Here is a 24,455-nt window from a genome sequence, read left to right as displayed (position 1 = left end):
ACAGAGACTTTTCAAAGATTTAATAAGTAGTTGAAATTCTTTTACACGCGCGAGTTTAGAAAATATATTCCCATGCTTATATGAACGTGTACAAAAATATTTGGAACATCTTTCATATTTAGTTTTATTATATATTATATATATATATATATATATATATATATATTATATTATATATATATATATATATATATATATTATATTATATATTTATTATATATTATATATATATATATATATATATATATATATAATATTTATATTTATATATACATATTTATATTTGAAATTTTTAATGTAATATAGTTGCTTATTTCGCTGTCCGGGAGAATGTAAAAATACAAATCTGCATGAACAAATCAAAGATATATTTTAATCAAGGATACTTTAATGGTTTCGCCATTCGATAGCGTCCCTCGATTTTTGCAACATAATATCGTTGCTAACCGATAGCGCGCGGGAAATAATACCTCATTCATGATCGCGCGATATCAAATATGAAACATGTTTCGCGCCGCGTGATTATTTTTCTGCGCACAATAAAATACAATCGATTGGCCTCGTAAACTGAACGCAACTCGATGCATTCGAACAGGATGCATTTGTCGATTTTGTTTTCAATGTTTTATAAAGTCGGCGGTCGACATTCGACCTTTCGACCCACGCTTCTATCAACTGAACACTTCGCGCGAAAAATAGAGATTCTTCGCGTATCCTCGTCGCGATTACACGACAAATCACGAGAATACGGAAAATAGACACGCGATGTGTATAATCGATACATCCGGCGATCGGATCCATTTATTCATCCTCCGTCCGAGGAGAGGCAGGAAGCGACTCAATTCGAGAGATATAATTTTAGATATAGAGACGTACAACCACGCGCGACGCGAACCCGATATACTCCCACACGCTCTCTGTCAGCGATATTTCAACCCCCGCACGAGGTCGCGGCGCACGTCGAATTCACGTCACACGATCATCCCGTTTTACGCGAGATTTGTATTACGGCGTTCGCAAGGAAATGAAAATATCTTCCGCGAAGGAGGAAACCAAATTAACATTCGCGATCGCGATATCTCTCGGTAACACGTGTGGGCGGGAAAAAATTTCCGCCGGATAAAGATATCTCGCACGGATTATATCGGGATACCTCGCGTTAAATCTCGGACGTGTCGATCGAAGGACACATTTCATCTTTTAAGACACCGGCGCGATCAATTTGACATTTCGATCAATTTTCTCTCCCCCGTATATAGTGAACCGTACGATTTTTTTCAATTTTCTCGACATATTACGTACCTTCATAACTAAATCTTCAGGAGTAAAATATCTGAAATAATGAAATAAAACGAAATCTATTTTTTGACATTCGGGAGATATATATATACTCGATATCCATCGCGCGAGAAATTGAGCTCTCCGAAATTAGAGCGGAATTTCAATCGCCGTGTGCGTGCATATGTATGTATGTGTGTGTGTGTGTGAATGGTATCCCGGTGGGATCATAGAACGTTATGGATCCCCTCCACGTGGGTGAGAGTGATAGAGCGAGATAGATTGGGGATCGCAGCGCGCCATTTGCGTCCGTTAACGCGATACTCCGGTCGAATCGAAGAGCAAAGCCCGTGGCAAATTCGCCTTGCAAACCATCGAGACACCGATAGGAGACCCACTTGCGACGACGCACGAGCTGTTGCGAGGACGAGCTAACTCGAGGTGAAGGGATTAAACCATATCCGCGTCCGCAATTATGTCGTGTATCGCTTATACGGCCTTCATCCCTCTCTGCTGTCAATCGAGCGTTTCGATTAACCCTGCACAGGTGTCCTGCGACGAGGAGAGAAAAATTTGCCGATCATTTTAATTGACACATGTGTGTGTTTCACAGAAAAAACAGTATCCTTGAAAGAATGCAAAGATGCCTTGATTCAAGTATATGTTATCCTTATAATAGCGCCAAATATAAATAATTTTGGATAAAGGATAATTTATCCTTAAAACAAAGTGCAAAATATTCTTGGTTGAAGCTGAAATTTATTTATAAATATTGCAAGGACAAGTGACAAGTGTGCATCGGATATAAGCGGTACCTTCAAATATATATAATAATTCTTAGTTCAAATGTGACTAAGTTTGTTTTTACCATATGCGATTTTTAAAACAAGAATATATTTTAAGGATAAAATATACTTCACACAAACTTATTTATTATTAAGGCAAATGAAAATTTTTGATTACAAAGAGCATTCTATGCTCAAATCAATCAAATAGCGTTCAAGAATAAAAATATACTTGAATCAAGGATTCCTTTTTTTCTGTGTTGTTAAGAAAATAATTACTGATATTTTAACGACGAAAAAAAGAACGACTGACAAGTTGATCCCGTCAAAATCGAGTGAAAATTAATCGTCCAACCTGTCAAACAAGAGCACCCAACGGAAGCAAGACTGATCGTCGGATGAATCTCGGCGAGATTGTTCCTTATTATTTCGCCATGATGTATAAACTCCCTGTCAATTTAGGGATTAACTTTCGACGCCCTCGCCTTCCGAGTCAGCATTTCCGGGGTTGAAATCCCGACTCGTGATAAGAAGGGTGAGAATTCGTGGACCCCCTTTGAGGAAGAAAAGGAAGGAAGGCGATAGGAACGAGTTAATCGTCGGTCGGAAAACAAAGCCGAAAGAGTGTTAAGGTTTCTCGCTCTGGAAACTCGTGCCAGTCGCCATCTCACCTTCTGAGTTTCTTCTCTCGCTATTTCAACCCCCGATTCTCTCCGCGATCTCGCTACCCTTTCCTTTATTCGCTAATTGTTTTCCAGCGCTGTCGTAAACAAGTCGCCGTTCCTAAAGAGCCTCGTAAAACAACGCGTAGAAACGCGAAACCCCGTTTGTAACGAGCTGACCTATTTTTAGTCACAACTCTCGCGACTAATTATCCTTCAAACTCGCAAAAGCGAGGGAAATGGCGGTGGTCTTAATTCTCAAACGGTGCATAATTTATAACATCGCGGTAGAATTGAGATTTTATCGAACGTAAAATTCATCGCGGCGTATCTCCTCAATTTTCAATAACTCACGGTGCTAAAAAACCGTACGGTATCCGATGCTCGCTTTCTAATAATTTGCGATAACACGTTTTTCGTACCTTTCGTGCTATTTTATATGCGCAAGTTGAGTAACAATTGCAAATATATACGCCATATACGTTGCGTTTAATAATGCGCGATATATTTTATTAAAAAAAAAGAAAGAAAAATATATTTCTTTTTCTTTCCGCGTCGCGTGTTATTCTTCTTTTTCTAACTGACATTTTTCTTATCACGGCAGATGTTGGACGTCAAGGAGGGTGGGAGAGGGGTGTTCGTCTGCAGCAGCCCCGGTCCTGATCCTTACACATCGCAGGATCTCTATAATCCTGTCTACGAGGAGCTCAGCAACGGTAAGTGCCGATAATCGATGTTTACTTTGGACGGCTTCGCCCGAGCGTCTCCTTTTACTGTGCCGCGATCTTTTTACGGAGAACATCGCACTGGAGAATCTCGAGAACAACAATGGGACGGTGGAAAAAGGAAAGAGTTAAAAATATTTCATTAAAAGATTTAATTTCAGAGAGAGAAAAAGAAATAACTCTCGAATTGGACGCGAATTTGACAAATCTTTTCCTTTTTTCAAGACTGAAAAAAAAAATGGGATATATATCTTTACTTAAAGTTCCTTCGGCAGATAATCTTTCAGCGAGATAATGTGATTACGGCTGGTGAAAAGAGGAAACAAATAAAAATATAAATGAATCTTATAAGCGCAAGCAAAACTAAAACGAAAGAAACAAAATCGTCTTAGTTCAATCTCAAGCTAGGCTAATCTATTCGGCTGAGAAATTGTCATATAGTTGAAAAAAAATCCTTCCGAGATCGTCGAGATATCCCCGTCGTCTTCTCGGCGACGCGTTGTAAAACGACGTGTTCACACGCAGACGCAAATCACGCACTCTCCTTCTAGATGAGACTCGCCTCTGAAGACGCAAGGGAGGTATCCTCGGGATCGAACATGCCCGCGGCAAAACGCATAGGTATGGCACACGAGTATATACGAGAGAGTTTTCAACACGGTGTGTCCGTCTGTCGGTTGGCTTAACACACGATTAACATACGGCTGCGTTGAATCCCGCCGACTAACGCGCGCTTGCGAGACTTCCACGTTGCTTCCTTCTCTCTTTCTCTCTTTCTCTCTCTCTCCGATCCTGGTACTGCGAGACTGCATTTATCAGAATAATCCGGCAGATTCGCGCATGTCGCGATTTACGGAAAGATCTACGGTACGGGAGATTTACGGGGCAAAAAGAATCGACGGAACTTTTTTAAAGGCATTCCAAGTGAAAATCTGCGTGTCGCGAAAGTACACTTTACGAATGTAAGATTCCGCGTGGTTCAATGAGTTTGCGCGGTATTGAAAATGTGCGAAAAAGAAAGAGAGGAGAGGATTTATGGTGACATTACGAATCTCGTGAGATTACAAAAGAATCTCGAATTTTTGTTGAACAAAAAATGAGTAAGAATGTTTGCGGACGAGAAAACACGGACTCTCTCGCGATTCGGATATATGTATAAGTCCTTAAATTATAGAAAAGTCACGGTGAGAGAAAAAATTTCTATCTATATATCATTTGTAGAAATGAAATCTACGGAGTTGAAGCGTTCCTCAAGCGTCCATTAAAAATTTATAGAAACAGATATCTAAGCAGCTTCTAAAAATATATGCTCGAGAATATACGAAATTTAGGAATCCATAAGATTCTTAAATTTGTAAAATACAATCTACGATATAAAAACAAATACACAATGAACAGCAAAGCCAATTCAACTCTCTCAAAGATCTTGTAAATGTATAATCAGTCTAAACTCGTTACAGGAAACGAGATTTTGATAAATGCAATTTTACATTGTGTCTTCTCGCCTGTTTCTCTCCCATAATCTCGTCACTATCATTCCTTCTCTCTCTCTCTCTCTCTCTTCATCGCTCTCTCTTTCTTCTCCCGTAGTGTTCCCGCTCTTCTGTGCCGTCGTGTATTTTACCGAAGGGAGATAAGCGTGACACGACCTCTGACTTATACTTCCCATTAGTTGAACGGCTAATTAGTATGGTGATGAGGCTTTCGACGTTTGACGAGGACCCGGTAATCGAATATACATGCTGCACCGCGTGCATTAGTCGTAACCACGAGCCCGGCCCGCGTGTGTATGTATACGCTATGTATGCGTCGTCGTTCTCCAGTTTCGAGACGAGGGCGAACATCGATCTCGAAGGGGGTGGTCCTGTCCCTCGCGGGCTTGCAAAAACGCTAGGGAATTCAACGGATCGGATTCGCTCGACGATCACGTCGACGAGGAGAGGATAACCCGCGTTCGCGGAATTGAGCAAATTGAACCTGTGTGTCAAAATGAAATTTTCTCTACTCTTTAACAGACTCATTCGCGGAGAAAGTATTTTTAAGTTACATTTTTTCCATTATGTATAATTACTTATTAATAATAACGATACACAATAACCATTTATTATAGCTCGCAATTTTTAAATCAGTTTCGTGGATTTAATGTAATAATATATTATTTTTGTAGAATAATTTGTAATCTCTGAAATTGCAAAGTAATGTTTAAAAGTACTAGAATACATATAATGTTTTTTTCTTTTATGTATAATTATATTATATAAGAGCACAAAGAAAGAATTTTCTCTTGGAATTTAACGTTGAAAATCATGGTAATTGGGAGACAATATGGTATTGGAAAAAGTTTATCAGAATTTCTTTGATTAATTAATATTTACACAATAAAAAATGTTAATATCTTATACCATAATGAGATATAACATATGTTCGATTAATTTCACTATGTATGTACATATTAATATTTTTTATTGTGGTAAATACCAATCAGAGAAATTCTTATAAAATGTTTTCAATACCAATATTGTTTCATGGATGACTATAATTTTCAGGGTAAATTCTAAAAAAAAATTCGGTCCGTGAATAATTATACATGATAAAAAAATATATGGGCAAATATATATATATATATATATATATATGTATGTATGTATGTATATATATGTATGTATGTATGTATATATATTTGTATTTTTTTTTAAATCGCTTTGCAACTTCAAAGGCTGAAAATTATTTCACAAAAACAAAAGATATATTACATTTCATACATTCATAGACGGAATTGACCTACATTTGAAAATTGAGTTGTAATAAACAATTGTTGTGTACGGTTATTATATATATAAATATATTTGATCGAAACACAGTTCAAGCTATTGTTGGCTAATAACATATCGCGTTATTTACTCGGAAATCCAATGACGGAAATTGAAAATCGGTACATATCTCGATCGGAATCGACTTGTTAACGGATCATCCTCCTATTATATCCCTCCGTGGAAACACGAAGGATATTTCGAGAGGACACTCGCCGTCAGATGACGGAGAAGGAGGCTATCTCGAGCGATTTAATGGCCAACGGAACGCGGACTTAATGTCCGAGAGCCAGTCGATAACACCTTCAATTTGTTCGGGAACAGTTCGGGGACTTCTTTTCTTCTACTCGCGTTTCATCGATTTACGTCTTCTTCGTCGGCGGGGAATAAAAAAATTAATCGAACAGCGTTCGTTCAATTTTTCGCGAAACCGATTTCGCGATCACAAGCGCGCGCGACATTTCGGTATTTTCGGGGTTTTTTTTTTTGCGCCACGATTATTCGTACGACATTCCCCAATTTTTTTTAGCCCTCGTACACGCCCCGCTGTGTCGTTAGTATCGATCGCGGCCGAACGCTCGTGTTCGACGGAATAACGCGAGGCAATTAACGGAGGAGCGAGACGAGAGACCGCTCGCGTTACCGAATTGACGAGAGCGAAATTCCTGGGCGAAACCGAATTCTCTCGGCTCTACGCCGAAATATCGGCCGAAATGGACCGTGGGTTATTCCGGCGATTTAACGGCAAAATCCGCCAATCGTTCAAGACGCACTTTTTCGGTTTTAAATGAGATTTGAACTCGATACGATCTCCGGCTTGTTCCCCGCAAACGAAGCCGAGTCTCCTCTTCCCACGATTGATTGAAGGAAATAATTCTATTCTAGACACAATTGTGTTTTTAATGTGGAATGATACTGCAATCGCAGCCCGCATGAGATTATATGTGAGGGGCATCTTTAAAAAAAAAATTCAATTTCTCTGTCACAGTTACGAAATTGATTAAAAATTTTCAAAATTCTATAAATTATTTTTTAACAAAAATAAAGGATGAGAAAGGAAGAAATGCGTATAAAGAAAAATTCGTCTTTTATCTAAGAAATTTGTATGTATAAATTTAATGAAACATTTTGATATTTCTTAAACACATTTTCTTGATCAATTTCGTGAGTCATATCGAATAATCCGCACACATCCCGCAGTCTTCTCATTTTGCTAAACAATTTATCTCCTCGGGAAGATTCTAATTACCCGCCTGATTAATTCTCATCGCGCGTTGCCGCGAAGAATACTCTAGTTTCTCAGCGTCCAATTAATCCTGCCCGATTGTCGGACAGATTTTATTCGCGATTAATTGCCTTTCATCCTCGTCTTTTGCCCGTGTCTCATCGCCAAGTAAGTAAATCCTTTGTACTCCGCAGGGGACCATCCGGAGACCGACGAGGAGAGCGAGCTGAACGCCCGCAACCGTCTACACCATCATCATCATCACCATCGTCACCATCATCGCGCGTCCAACGCGTCGAAACCGGCGAGCGAGGACGAATTCGCCGAGGACGAGCTGTCGGTCGGAGAACCGTCCGAGGCGAGGATGCTCACCTCGAGCGGAGGTCCCGCCTGGGGCACCTGTCCCGCAGGAGGCAGACAACCACGTGAGCGACGCGGCCGCAGCCCCAGGAGTCTCGACCGACGTAGACGGGACAAAAATCACGACGTGGGCGAGTTCCACGAAGGCATGCTGCTGGACGCGCTGCTCCAACTCTATCCTAACGTCGCGGGTAAACAGATAATTAAACCGTAATGATGTTCTAGCGAAGAGGTACGAGATGATTAGAGAGATTTTAGACATTTTCGGGAGATGTTTCTCGAAGGTAGTAAAGTAATATCGCTTGGAAGATTTCGTAATTGCGAGACGTTAAACTAACAACGATATTTGCTCATCCTCGCGTTGTAGATTTATACCGATTTATTATTGATCGACGACACGTAGTCTCTGCAGACTCCTATATCGATGTTGCTCTTTTTTGTTGGATTTTTTTTTTGGAACAATCGTATTTCCATACTTATTTCTCTTTACTGTTTACGTTTATTCCCTGTGTGCTATTTCCGTACAATTTCTACATGAATACTTTGATTCGGAATTTACTGAGATCCATTGCAACACAATCTATGTATAAACCTTGCCATTTATTTCTTCAAGAAACTGAATTATTGATTTTGTATCAAAACTTTCTGGATTAACTTTTCTCGTTATTCTTGTCTTCCGATTTTAATTTCGAATAAGTATCGATTTTTATCTTGACTTGCTATCTCGACTATCTATTTTAATCTTTACCTCTACTATCTAATTTTGGATTAATGTCTAGAATAGCGACAAAGTTCATTAAGAAAGTTTCAATACGCATTTATCCATAATTCAATCTCATGAAGAAAAAAATGAGATTTTTCTCATAGAATTTATCCCGAAAATCATGGTAACCATGGGACAATATGATATTGGAAGAATTTTATAAGACTTTTTCTGATTAATATTAACCACAATAAAAAATATATTAATATGTTAATAGTAAAATTAATTGAAAATTTTAATAGCTTATTGTGATAGATATTATTCTTTATTGTGGTAAATATTAATCAGAGAAACTCATAAAATTCTTCCCATATCATATATTGTCCCACGATTACCATGATTTTCAGCGTAGATAACAGAAAATTCTCTCTGTGTACAAATATATCGCAATGAATCTCAGTAAATGATATATATAACTAAATGTAAAAATTTTTAAACTCTGACTAATTCGAGTCTCCGCTTCCAGGTGTGGCCGGTGCCCGAACAGGCAACAGCATCACTCAACGTCAACAGTCCGTCCCGTCGGTCGCGCACAGGTTACCATACTTTGTGCCGCCTTTGCCGGCCGCACAAGCCCCGCGGCTCGAGGAGAATCCTTACGAGAGCGTACCGGTGCTGGGGCCGCTGCATCGTTACTCGAGTCAGAACAGAAGTGGGAAGGAGCGCTCAAACCGCAGCGTCAAGTCGTCCAGCAGCGACAAGTACAAGTACCTGTCGTCATCGCAGCAACAACAGCAGCAGCAATACAGCGGCGATTATTACGGTCTGCAGAGTCAATCCGACGTCACGACGCCGCTCTACACCCAGGTAGGCGGCGAGTACTCGGACACGTATTCGCAGCCGACCGACCGGCTCTTCGACGACAAATACAGCCAGCCGGTGTATTACACTACTAATTCGACCCGGGACGCAACGTGCGATCAGGTGACCCCTTCTGGTAGACTGTACCAGGGTCAACCTGACAGCAGCTTCGGCAGCGATAGCGGCTACAGCCATCACACCTCCGGCACCACCGGTACCAACGGCACCCGCGGCAGTAACTCGCGGACGAATCATCGCAGGGACAAGCACCGAAACTCCCATCATTCGCATCACTCCGCGGACTACATTATGTCCTAATGGAGGACCGACCTCCTCGAAATATATTCTCGTTAAGAAAAAAAGAGCGAGAGAGAGACTAGGGTCTCGTTTCTATCACCGGCCACTATGGATTGACGAGCACGTTTGTTAATGGAGAGAGCGGCTGACGCCGATTCGGCTGTGCTAAACTGCTGTATTTTAATACTTCGACGTCCACGGTTAAGAGTCAATAAGGATAGCCTGGTTGCTACGGCTGATCGAGTCGTGATGATCGTGACTTGCAGACTTGATTCGATCGTCGGAGCGACGAGGAAATTCGCGAGCAAGTGACAAGATTAGGATGAGAGGAACGCAGTGATCTCTTAGTGATTTATATACATATAGCCGATACGCAAGACTATCTAACAAATTTATTTGTAATCCAAGACTCAGGCTGGTACCAAAGGACGCTAACAATTACTTCTATCTTTTTAGTCTAATCGTTTGTAATTTATATGTAGAGAGAAATAAGAGTGCGTTAATCGGAACGAGTTGATCTCGTCCTCGTCGTCACCCGCAAATTGTGCGACTACCAATCGCAAAGAATTACGAAGTAGCAATGTCACTTTAGACGATCAGTCCTATTGCTCTTTCAAACGATCCGCAACAGACAATTTTGCAAATAAACGAAAGCGCGAAGTACTCAGAATCTGACATCCCCCTATAAAAATATTGAAACAGAACATTGATAAATAAATATTTAAAATAGTATATATAAGTTGAAATAGTATTAATATATAGATAAATAATACCACGCTAAAGTCAACCAAATTTGAAATACGCATCTCTCAAGAATAAAATTTTTATTTAAATGATTTTAAACCTATTTTAGAACTTTTATTTATATTAGTATTATAGTATTTTAAAACTATATTTTAAGTTAGAAAATCGACGAGAGAAAAAAAATAACAATTTTAACTTATAATTTTCTTAATTCTGATTATAGCATTTTTATATAAAATTCACATATTATATTGCTAAACTAAATACAAAATTGAATTGCGCAGATTGTGGATCAAGCGGGTGTCGATTATGGGTGCTTCTCGCGGTCAGATTAACCGATCCACTGCCAGTCCTATCCTAAACGACCGGGCCTGTTCACCCGGCCGACAAGTTTCATACAAACTTTGATACGACGAAACCTATAATTAAATTTCCGAGACCCCCGTTCGGAGGAGCGGATTCGATCGCATGCACGGCAGGCGACATTAGACGATACTATGCGATCATGCCGCGTTTCTAGTCCGATAATAATCACTTTTCGTACTAGCTTAAAAAGCCTCGTCTATACACACATGCCAATAAAATTCTCGAGATATATGATAAATGCACACACACGCAAAACACCAAGTCCTTTGACTATACTGTAATCGTTGAAAAAAGGAAAAACGATATGTGCACGTTGGAAGCTGATCAGTCCAAAAGATTAGGACACCAGTTTTATAAAAAATATTAATTTTCAAAAAGACAATTTAATTTTAATTATACACGTCAATGTAATTATAGACATTATGTAATATGGAAATAAACGACATTTCGAATTCAAAGTCCAGTACCAAACAATGCCTTGTACTTAAAAAGTTTAATATTTCATACGCGCGATCTATCGATAGAAATGATTTAATAACAATAAATATATTTTTTTTCAACATTTCATATTTTTTATATATTGTTGTCATCAGTTTGTAAAAAAATATACAATTCCGATAGAAAACATTTCGCAATTATCTAACTGCAATGTGTATTATTAATGATCTATCCGGCCAAGCAAATTAGTAATAATAAATTGATTCACCCTCAATGTTCTTAAATAGAAAATTCTCTTTTCTACGACAATATTGTATAATATATAGAGTAATAGGTTGATGGAAGAGTATCCAAGAATAATCCTCAAACGAATATCATTTAGACTCCAACGTGCATAAAACATGTCGGAGATTATAATTGCCACACACATGACTAGCACATAACTAGAACACCATTACACTAAATAATCATATTCGCGTTTTTACAGCCAGAGATCTCAGGCGTCGCGCGCGAGCCTTTTATTTTTGTAATTTTTAAAAGCATTACGAAAACGTAAAATTGTATAGGCCGCTGGATAAAAAGGAAAAGAGAGGGAGAGAGAATAGAAAGCTGTGGAAAAATGTATCCCCCAAGAAAGTGAAGGTTTTCTCGATGAAGTCTTGATTCGCGCAGCGTCCGATTTTGACATCGAAAACCACTGACGACCATAAAAATCCTCTTTTCACAGTTCGACCTCTTTCGAAACGCGAATCGCTTTCTCGTGGAAGCAATCGCGCTTCGCTGACGAAGTCGACATTGTTGTCGTTAATAACGTAACGGAAGCCGCGTCATGGAAAATTCATGAGCCGAAATCATGGTACGCTCGCAACCCTATACTCTATTACGAATCAGCCGGCCGTTTGGCGAACGCCGGCTTTATTGCGGACAAAGGCCCGCGTGCGAATGGCGCAAATTACCCGCGTGCATTATTAAGCATACTATTATCGCGATCAGTTGCATTATTATGTATACGAGCGTCGATCAATGACCTTCGATCGGTAGTCGCACGAATTCGCGGGACGCTTTGATTGTTACAAGCCAGCGTTAATTTGTTCCTCAGGATGTTACTTTGTCCCGCTGTAGAAAAAAAAAGAATAGAATGTCAATAATGGATTGGATTTAATTATTTTTGACAATATCGGACCATTTAATTACATATGTATCTTTACTTTGTTGTAACATAATTTTACATTCTTCCATTTATTACACGTCAGAATGTAATTTTATGCCGAGAACAAAATATCTAATAATAAATTACAGAGCACTCTAAACTAGTCGACGTTAGATTTAATAAGAACTTAAAATAAAAAATTATATAATGTAGAGATATCGATAGTTTTTATACAACGAAACAAAGTGACAGAAACCCGGGGTGCAAAATTATTCGAATTTTCGATATATAGCGAGATAAGAGCGTTCAGGCGATACAAGAGAGTGAGAGGGAAAAGTGTTCGAGGGATGTACAGGCGCACGTTAGTACACCGTATAAATACCGCTATCACCTTATACATACCGCACGTGTAAGAAAGTAAACGGCGAGCCATGTAAATAGATAGCCGGGAGGAAGAGTGAAAATCCACCCGTGTGTAGTATAGTTGTACTATAACGATATCGTTACTGAGATCTTTTCCCGTGCGTTGTGCGTGCAAAAACGAGAGAGAACAGAAATTTAATATATACATAAAAAACTATATATAGAGAAAAAGGAGAGAGAGAGAGAGGGAGAGAAAGAGACGCGAAGAAAAGAGATTATAAAAAAGTACGATAGAAATATAATTTTTAAATTATTTGTAATGGCAAGCGCGCGCGCGCGTCGCAATCACGGCAAACGCGACAAAGACAGGAAAAGGAGGAGAATTCATTGTATCTTTTCCCCCTTTTCAGAGCGAGAGGGTCGAAGGACGAAGAAGATAAGAAAAAAAATCCCTCGCGATCCTCCCTCTCGCTCCTCGATATAGTGCACGCTCTCTTTTTAGACGCGCCTAGACGCGAATACCTCAACACAAAAAAAAAAATAATCACTCTGTTGTAAATATAATTTTATATGTACGAGCGAGGAGAGATTAGGGTAGTTTGCGCGATCGACATAGCGGGGCCGGTCCAAGACATTGAAACTGCGAAACCCAAACTAGTGAAAAAGAGTAGAGTTATAATTCTCATTCGACGAACGCGCAGTTTCTATTTAATCTCCTTACAAAGTTAAATAAACGCGATTTAATCTTGAGAAAACTTTAAGATAACAATTGCACTCTAAAACATGTAAAATTTTCATGATACAAATTAAAATCTTTAGTACTTTTAATTATTCCTTAATTATTTGATTATAAAAATCTGTATTTAACAAAATGTAAAGATTACATATAAAATATAAAAGCATTATTGAAAATATTCAAAAACAGAATGCCCGGCCCTGTGGTGCAGCTCCGAAATAATATCCCAATGCTAATAATAATTCACTCGTGTGAATCGAAACGAAGCGAGGCAACAATCGCCTATGTTTTTATATGAGAAAATTGATTTGCACGAGTTTATATTGCACGACAAAGAAATTTGTTAATCGCGCAACATTACCGTAAAGTTATGCTAATGTAACGCTCTTGAAAGTCATGCTGTCGATTATTCGCTTAAATTATTCTAAACATATAGCAATAATGTATAGAATATTTTCGCTCCTTCAAATTTATTTTTGTTATTACATCTTGAGTTAGACTGAATTGCACAAGTATCTGCGTATCAATTTAAGGATAATTAAGACGACGTTTTATCAGTTTATCACTGATTATTTTCTTCCATTGTTTCGCGTCTATGGTCTTGACAGATTACAGAAGATTCTGTAGAGAAGTTAAATTAATCAGAAAAGCATGAAATAGTTGAATAATTTCGTACTGATTTAATTAAGTAAAGAACGTTGTTTCTTTCGTCGACAAACTACGAGCAACTTATCAGTAAAATATTATTTAATTAATAAGTTAAGAGACGATAACGAATCGTACTGTGAAGAGACTTCGTAAATTACATAATAAGTTTATTCGGAATCCTTCGAACATGTTCTAATGGTTCGCGTCAGGAGCGAAATTTTTAATTGATTAATTAGTCCAATTCCTGAAATTATAAGCTAAGGCAGCTCTCATCGTTCCTCAGGAAGTATAATATTATAGCCGAATAAAATAAAATTAAAATTGCGAGAGCATGACTGACTAGGGCGCGAGAATGAAGAGGGAAGAATGAATATGTACGTATGTACTTATCACGACGAGAATCATCAAAAAGAAACATTGCATACAATCAAAGAATGCGCACAACGTGAAAATGTAAGACGATACGGAGATCGAGATAGATCGGAAAGGAAATTGTAGAACGAGAACGAGAAAGGGAAAAAGAGAGACACGGAAAAAAAGAGAAACAAAATCGAGGAAACGAGAGGCAGAATTACACGCTTTCATATCTTATTACGTCCATGTTGATTGAATGTTTCGCGATGTTGTTTTTTATTTTATTCTTGTGCATAGCTTGTATGATATGTATGCTGAAAGTTTAAGTTATTATTGTTTTTATTTAAACGAACGGGGAGAAAAGTCTCTCTCGATCAAATTCGCGGATCTTCCTTACAAAGATCGCGATATTAATTGTTGCATATCGAGTGTAATGAGCGAGTGAGCAAAGTGTACGCGAGATGGGCCATGAACGATCGAAAAGTATCGTGTATTGAAGAAAATAAGGTGGATATTAGATTATTCATTTATTCGCTATTTTATTTGCACATACCGACACATAAAATAGATATCTGAATTGTTGAAATAATATCCGCCAATAATTGATTAAAATTATCTTATCCGTTTATGAAAAATTAGATTTATTCAAATTTCAAAAACGTTGCATAAAATTATGGATAATGTATAATAATTTACTTGTGAAAATCACGGTATGAAATTCAATATATGTATACTTTATCTGATAAATTTGTATATAAAAGCACGAACTGCTGGATCACGCATAGACCGTTTAGCGCGCTATACTTTATTTGTAAAATCGTTATTTTTCGTTCACCGTCTCGACACATTTTTTATTGTTCTCCCGTACCACGTGCGCAAAGAGAGCTCTTGCAGAGCAGAAACATGAGTGAGAAAGAATTGAAGAGATAGAGTGAAAGAGAAAAAAAGAGAAATAAAAAAGATAATGTATGAACGAAAGTTAGAGGTAGAAAGAACGTTTCCTTATACCTTTTCAAACGCGTATACGAGTCGCGAAGTTATTATTATTTATTGTTGCGTTTTGAGGAGACAGGAGAGGCACATTTTTCTCCGCCGCTCCTTCTCAACATACTTTGATACCGCTATTTCTTAGCGGCGGTTTTAGCGCTATAGACAGAGGACACATAGGCACTAGAGTATCTCCTAGAAAGGAGATAACAAGTAGCATCTCTTGAAAGTTAGCTCGCACAGGCGTTTCGCTCTTCCGTCGTCTGCCTAGGATGCTTGAAATCGATACAATCAATTGTTTTTTAAGCGCACATTTAATATTAAACTCGGTTGTCCAATCTCGAGGCGATCTTCAATTTTGAAAAAATATATAACACGTAATTGTACAATTACATTTAGCACTAAATATGGCTGTAAAAAATCTTGTCCCTATTACTATAGATTGCAAGCTAAATACCGCCTTATAAAAGTGTTAAATTTTATCTCGTTTTGCTCCAATGTGGTGAATGTAATCTTCATTTAAGTCCGATTTAACTTCATCAACAATTCAACTCGAATCATCTAGTCGAGGGTTGACGTCAGTAATTTAATTGGTCAACGCGAGACCCTATCGATGAAGGCCGCTTAAACTATGGTAATTTAATCTACATCCGATATCATTTAAGCATCCCAAGTTCATTATTGCGGTAGACTGAAGGCCGATCGACTACGAGGAAGATCCTCGAAGGGGAGAATCCTCGCGGACGATTGACCGGAATTGGCGTCGACGAAAGAGCGGAGCACCAGCTCGCAGAACAGGGTAACTAGTTCTAACATCTATCTCTTACGTCTCAGCTAAGGAACAAGAAAAAAAACTCTGTCACACTCGTTCACGTCACGGTATCACAACACCGCGGCCCGGCATTCTTTAATCACGAAATGTCGGCCGAGACGGCAATCTCGAGACATTATCACACCTTCGTACTAATAAACGATTTACTATTCAATTTCACTGCGACGTCTATCATTATTTTCACCCAATCATATTGCGACTTCATGAAGAGACTTCATATTTTAAGAAATTCATATTTCTGATTTACTCCATATACAAATAATTCTTTTATTTAACAAATAAAATTTACATGTGCCTCCATAATAAATATATTTCTCATGGTACATATGGATATTTTAAAAAATGCTATTTAATCATCATTATAATCATTATATGCATATAAATATAATAATCTTTTATGTTTTGAGATAGTTTCAATTATAATATTTTATATTATTTTTTTATGTATAAAGAAAATAAGAAATTATTTCAAAATTGCAAAAGATTCATCAAATTGTAAAATATACTACTTCTACTTATTGTTTATATTACAAAAAATATGTATTTTTAAATAGAAATTAAAATGTAGAAAAATGCAACATATCTCTTACATTACAATATATATATATATATATATATATATATATATATATAATAATTATATACATGATTATAATGTTTCTAAACTTTTCATATGAAAATATAAATTCATCAGATATCAGTAAAAATATATCATTGCAATTTCACATATAAAATATTTTAATTACGACATAAATATGTACGTGTGGCAGTTACCATTAATTATAATTAATAAATAAAAATTAATAAAGTTAAAGCACGTTTGAGAAAGCGGCCGAAAATGGGAAGAAGATATAATATACGCCTCAATTGTAAAAATATGAAAAAGCTGCAGCTTCAACGAAATAGACAAAGGACGAGAAGAGAAGACAAATCAAGGTTAAATTGTGCAGAAACTTTAAAAATTCAAGAAATATCTCAGAGAAATATGTAATGACAATTTCCTATCGATATTCATATTTCTTTAACTCATAATGTTTGACTTTAACTCATAATATATAAAATCTCATTTAACTCATACTATATAATAAAATCAATTTCACGTGTATCATGAAAAATGATCAATAATCAGATAGCACATTTTCCTGCTTGTTTTCCGATTCCAAAATATATATGAATATATGTATAAATATTTTATAAATGTGTAATTTACGGTATTTATACATATTATATATTACACACATTAATATAATATATAAAACATATGACGTATTAAGCGGGAAGGAAACAGCTATAGATAAAAGATCGATTTATATTTCACAAGTAAGAAATGATAAAACATACACATTATATTATATATTACTCACATTTCGCCTAGCACTTTCTTAATTTGTTGCCTTTTTAATCCTTTCACCGCTCCTTCATGAGACACGATTAACGCAGAAAAACACTTTAAATCGCGCATGTATTAATCACTAGCAGTACGATGATACGCGTGACACTTTGCACAATCACTCCCGATATTAATTGCTCGCGATGCGCGTTTTATCGCGACACGGCAAAGAAATAAACGTCTTACGAGAAATCACTACGATCCGCTCGGCGCGCGCGCCATATCGCAACTCAACGCGGTAATGACAATGACGGAAAAGCGCGCCAATTTCGCGCCACTACGTTGGTACACCTGTTGCTCGCGTTGCGCCTAAGCTGCACTTTCATGCCTTTCTTCATATAGAAAATATAATATATATACATTCGCATTTTAATATACAGGATATGAATGTACGATTATTATATGTACAATAATTATCTCGCGGAACAATATAAATATATGAATATGAATACACGTATAAAAAATAAATATTCGCGGAATATTTATCGAATGTAAAATATATTAGAAAGTATAATCACTATTTTTGATTAATTTTCCGACTAATTTCTGACTACTATTTCGAGATTTATGGATTTTATATAGAGTATACATGTAAATACACCTATAGATAATCGGGACTTAATCTCGCGAAATACTATATGCGTTTAACGTACGATTCATGAATGTCGAATCACTAATTACGAATATTACTTACTAACGAAAAACGCGCCGCGATGCCGTGTCGACCCGCTCCGTTTCCATCTTGGTGTATAACTTATACGTATGACGTTTCACTCGAAACTTGTAATGTCGCTGCCATATCGATATCTCGATCGAAATTCATATCGCATGCATTTCAAATGCATAAATCCAGCATGATTCTTAATGAATCGTGCGATGAAACAACGAAATATCGATGCGAAATAAATTAAAAAGCAATAAGTCAGTATTATTTAAAAAAATATCTCCGATAAATATCATAGTAAAATAATTTAATAATTTCCTCTTTTTTTATTCTTCGATTTTTATTTTATAAATCATGCAAAACTACTATAGACATATGGATTTCACACACCTACGAATCGTTAATCGTATGAACTAATTAATTTCAGGTCGATTAATCGCAAGTAGGTGATCCATTCATGCGACAATGATTATTATCCAATAAACATATCCGATCCAATGAAAAACAATCGGCATGAATCCGATGTTCTTGCTAGCACGCAGAGATTACTATTACAAAATTGTTACCCTCGCCAAGCGCATATATATTCACGGTCATTTGTACGCGAATGTTCCCGATATCAAATTTACATGTTATCAGCCGATTGTGCATGCCGCTGTAAACTCGTATACTAGACGTGCCCGATTTAATCATGTAATTGCGAGGGAGCACTCTTAAATCGCCGTCATTACATCGTGCGCGCGTCATTCGTGAACGCGGGCAAATACCTGTATGAGAAATCCGATTGTTTGATCGGTCAATAAAATGCACGCGTATATATAGGCACATATACATATATATACCGGATAGCCTGTATATCGTTAATAATTAAATACGACGATGTGAGAGGGACGTTATTTTAATCCTCTCATTACAATCCGCGAGAACAGTAATCATCATCGGTCGCGGTCATTCATTGCGAGCCAAGTCAATTATGAGAGAGAGAGAGAGAGAGAGACAGAAAGAGTATTATCGAATTTTCGAACAGTGTGAAATGGAAACAATGATATTTCCAGTTGTATCGGCTTTTCAGGCAGCCGTGAATGTAAATCCAGTAAATCAAGAAGAGGCAAAAATATTGGAAGGTTGCACAAAAGGTTCAGCGGATTTCAAATTAACGTTGCTCTGAATTACGGTATCATATGTCGCTACTGATCATGTTTCGAACTCAACAATGCATACATGTGTGTATGCGTGTATAAGTCTATTAATGCGTTTATGTGTGCAATTTTAATTAGATAACAATAAGAATTTTTCAAGTGCATCTTCAGCTTACATTCCTGAATAAATTCCGACATTGTAAATTGCACAAATATGCGATCGTTGATCATTGTGCATGAAATGACGATGAATAATGCCGGAACAATGCCAAGACACTAATGCTTGTTTGATACTTGTCTCTTCCGGAAACCGCGGCCCCAAGATCGCAATAATGCGTCAGAACTTGAAAATGATAGAAAACGACATGGACGTGCAGAGACTTCTGCAGCTTGAAGGGTTTGCCATAAAGATCAAACGTATAGAATTTTTTCCAGGTGTTTCTGTTCCTTTAAGCGAAATGATGGCTGTACACATTGCAAACAAAATTCCTGACGCCGTCGTGATCGTATTTGTTCCGGATGCCAATCGGAAGCTTCTATCAGATTGGACAGTTAACTATAGGATCGCACGCCAATGTGAATGTTGCAGTGGATCTGCTGATTATACAAGGTGAAGAAAACATTCCTTCATTTTTCGAATAATCGTTTAGCGATTGCAATCTTCTGTTCAAAACATTAAAATGAGTTAACGACGGATACGCCTTGCAAGATACTTTCTCGACATTAATTGAGAATATTTTATTTGTAGTCCTCTACGAATCGCATCCAATGTGATTCGCTTTTTTATTCGATACTCCATTTGTCCATCCGAAAAAAATCAGAATGTTATTTCGCGGGAACCGAACTACGTGCGAATTTATAATTAATTAAGTATAATTTCCGGCTAATAGTAGATTGCAATTGGTACGCAACGCCAAAGATTCTCGACAGAATGGATTAGACACTATCGTCTTAATTCATACTCGATACAAAAGTGACAGCTGCACGTTACAGGCACACAGTTTTCTTGTTAAATAGATACTTAATCACATACTTCTGAAGATTTAATGTTTTTCCCATTATTTGGAATATGATCCTCGTCCCGTCACAATTTTTTGCCAGATTTGTATAAATTTTGAATGTTCAATTTAATTTTTAAAAACCATCTTTAAAGCACTCATGCATTGCACATGTGTTTTTTCGACAACTATAAATAATTATAGACAGCTTCAAAAACTAAATGGTAGAAAATTTTATCGACAATTAGAACAGCGCATACCAAATAAAACAACACTGCAGTATATACAATTCACATATTATACTCATCGGTCTCAATGGAATAGTTTAACTCTTATTGTTAGCGATAAACTAACACTGTATATACAGAATGAAGCAATAACTATTAAGACCTTAAATATCTTCGAATCTATGAGGCCCAGAGGAAGATTTGTGTAACAAAAATTGCACGGTACGAAGGGGCTATCATATGGCGATAATAATTTTTGTCCAGGTGGAGGCGCTTCGGAGATACCAAGATCATCTTCATTTTTTTAAATGGATTTAATATGTTTTTTTTCTATAATATGATAGAGGAACTCGAAACAAGTTCAGAACTCACGACACAAGATCATTGAACAAGATTTAAAGTAAAGAAAAATCGATAGAAATACATTTTTATTATTAAATGAAATTCACGTTTACAAAAGATATTCGAACGGATACATCGTGCATGATTGACTGACTTTTATTTTCATTTTATTTTAATTTTATTTCAACCCATTTTCATGTCTAGAATCCAGTCTTGCATCGATAATAATGGCCATCACTTCGAACATCTTTTGTAAAGATCACTGCTGAAAGGCATCTGAGCAAGTTCTCAGGATAAACTAGACATGAAAATGGGTTGAAATAAAATTAAAATAAAAGTCAGTCAATCATGCACAATGTATCCGTTCGAATATATTTTGTAAACGTGAATTTCATTTAATAATAAAAATGTATTTCTATCGATTTTTCTTTACTTTAAATCTTGTTCAATGATCTTGTGTCGTGAGTTCTGAACTTGTTTCGAGTTCCTCTATCATATTATAGAAAAAAAACATATTGAATCCATTTAAAAAAATGAAGATGACCTTGGTATCTCCGAAGTGCCTCCACCTGAACAAAAATTATTATCGCCATATGATAGCCCCCTTCGTACCGTGCAATTTTTGTTACACAAATCTTCCTCTGGGCCTCATAGATTCAGAAGATATTTAAGGTCCTAAGAGTTATTGCCTCACCCTGTACACCTCTTAGTAACTTCAAAAAACAAACAATAAAAGCTGCATTTGTATTTAGACATCGTAATTACTTTTATCGGCGGTGCTAAAAACTTTTGCATCATTGTTTCTTCAAATGACCCGTGATTATTGCAAGAAAAGATGCTCATTTTAACATGTAAAGCATCAAAATACAATGTTAATTACTCCAGTAACTGTTCTTACCTGAATCATGTCCGCAAGTCATGCAGCGATATTTTGAAAATATGTAAATAATTTTTTTTATAATATACGCACATAAGTGATTTTTGCTTTGACTGTAAATGTACATACATAGAGATTTTCGTCTATTCCGATTTTACTAGATTTATATCAAAAGTTTGTTATATTAATTATTTAATTTAAAATTTATAAGTTATCAATAAAATTAAACTACAATCTGCAATCTTTTTTCTGCTGTAATCTGAATTTATTACGATGCGATAATAAAGAAACTCAATCAGAGAGGAGATGACATGGTACAAATTAATAAAATAATAAAGTCAATTTGGATTAGTGTGAATTATATAACTATTTAATAAAGATGTATAAACATTTCCGAACATTTCCAAACATGTTGTTTGAAAATTAAATTGTTTTTGGTGTATTTGTTTTTATACGTATAATTACTATTTCTATTATATATTTCATTATCTATTAGTGATTAATAATAAAAACATAATTTGCGCTCTGAAATATCGCATGTCCTAGATTTAAGTAATATATTCTATAATACAAAGTAACTACAAAGTAAAGGAAAAACTTAGCATTAATATAAATGAATGAATATATATTTTTAGTATTACTAAAATGTCATCTTTCTACAATGCTAGTACATGCTCAACGGTTTGATGTTTATAATAAAATTATGATCTATTTCTATATATAATTGCTGCGCTGTTCAAATATTTAAAAATTTGTCGTTGTAATTAAATATTTCGTCATTAGCATATTATTAAAACAAGATCGTATAACGTATATAACAAAACCACACATTTTGTAGCCAATTTTACACATAAAATTCAAATTTAAAGTATAAATTGAAATATAAATTAAAAAGGAGTTGTAGAAATTAATCGACCAAACTAGCGAGCAAATGATCTATTCAGCTTCACGACGCTTCGACCATGTGATTGTAGTCCTCATCAAGTGAAACAAAAAAAATTCAATTAAAGTTAAGACATTACTATAAAAAAATATGTCAGTCACAATTTCCTAAAACTACATAAGTCAATCAATAAAGCAAAGCGAAACACCACACATCACAATCCGTCGAAGGATCGTCAGATTCTGGTCGATTAATTTCTACAACTCCTATTTAAACACTATAGTGACTGCTATTAAAAATTTTGGGAATTTATAAATTAAAAATTTCTTCTGTGCGGGTGTTATTATCTTGAAATTTAATTTTTGAATTCATGATGTAAAAATTAGATTGTTTAATTATTAGTTGTCACTAAAGTAATGATTACAATTATTATGTATGAGTACGTCTGCACATATAAAAATATGTGTACGTCTGCACATGTACATATATACACACATTGTCTTCTTAATAAAACTTATAATTATTATTAATACCAATTATATATACAAACAATAGTGTAATTTAATTTATAATTATCATTAATATTACATATATTATAAATCAATAATTACTATTTATCAGATTAATAATAATTATTAGTATAACAACAAATTAATAGATAAGAATATAATAATTAAATTATAACAACATAGTGTTATTATCCGAATTTAAAACAGAAGAGAGATGTTATAATTATTCAATTTTTATTTACGAGCAAGCAAAACATTCTTTGTGACAAAATTGTACTATATATAATTTTCTTTTGCGTATCTATATTCAAAAATATCATCTTTTCGTATCTCATCATTAACGTTATTGGTTTGTAAAGTATATAATTAAAATATATATAAATCTATATACTTAAACGAATCATATTTTACATACAGGATAAATGTTAATGAGATACATCAAAAAATAAAGAGAACGATTTTAAATATTGAAAAATTGAAAATTGTAGATATTTATATATATATATATATATATATATATATATATATATTTATATTTACGTATTAAGAAAATAAAAATATAATTTATAATATAATTTAAATTATATATACATATATTTAATTATATATATAAATATAAATTTAATTTTATAAAATTTAATTATATAAATTAATTATACATAACTATAAATTACAAAAAAACATAAAAGATATACTATATATATCTATATGTTTGTGTACCACATCCATATATTTCTGAAGTAGCATTATAGAAAATTATAAGTAGAAAAATAATTTTCAATTTTATATATCGAAGAAGATTCGAAATTATCCGAATTCAATTCGAATCTCGGATTGGTCACTTACATATAAATATGGCTAAAATTTTATACAATTAAGTAGGTAAATTCTCTAATTTTTTTTATGATTGAAACTTTTGTTGCACCATCACTGAAATGGCTCCTCCTTGACAATATTTTTTTCGTTTGAACATTTGTGTCTGTACCATTCGTCGAACTTACCGAAATTCATGTCGCAATTTTACATTTCAATTTCCTGTCGTATTGGTGCTGTGGGAATTGCTTCAGTAATCTCAATTTCAAGCCAAATGTCTTCTTGTAAA

General features: G+C 35.5%; 1 protein-coding gene across 4 annotated transcripts in view; it reads left to right on the top strand.

The window, feature by feature from the left end:
* Window positions 1-16,483, top strand: part of pxb (putative Hedgehog signaling attenuator pxb) — a 393,744-nt gene extending 377,261 nt beyond the window's left edge. For all 4 annotated transcript variants that reach the window (XM_085487730.1, XM_029316242.2, XM_085487729.1 and 1 more), the window contains 3 exons: window positions 3,330-3,441; window positions 7,680-8,036; window positions 9,075-16,483. In XM_085487730.1, coding sequence (XP_085343856.1) covers window positions 3,330-3,441; window positions 7,680-8,036; window positions 9,075-9,727 — 1,122 coding nt within the window. In that variant the 3' untranslated portion in view covers window positions 9,728-16,483. The remainder of the gene's footprint in view (window positions 1-3,329; window positions 3,442-7,679; window positions 8,037-9,074) is intronic.
* Window positions 16,484-24,455: the final 7,972 nt, after the last annotated feature.

This window comes from Nylanderia fulva, unplaced genomic scaffold, assembly GCF_048542155.1.
Source record: "Nylanderia fulva isolate GAGA-0341 unplaced genomic scaffold, ASM4854215v1 Scaffold6, whole genome shotgun sequence".
In the NCBI taxonomy this organism is placed as follows: domain Eukaryota; kingdom Metazoa; phylum Arthropoda; class Insecta; order Hymenoptera; family Formicidae; genus Nylanderia; species Nylanderia fulva.
This window is presented reverse-complemented; position numbering and strand designations above follow the sequence as displayed.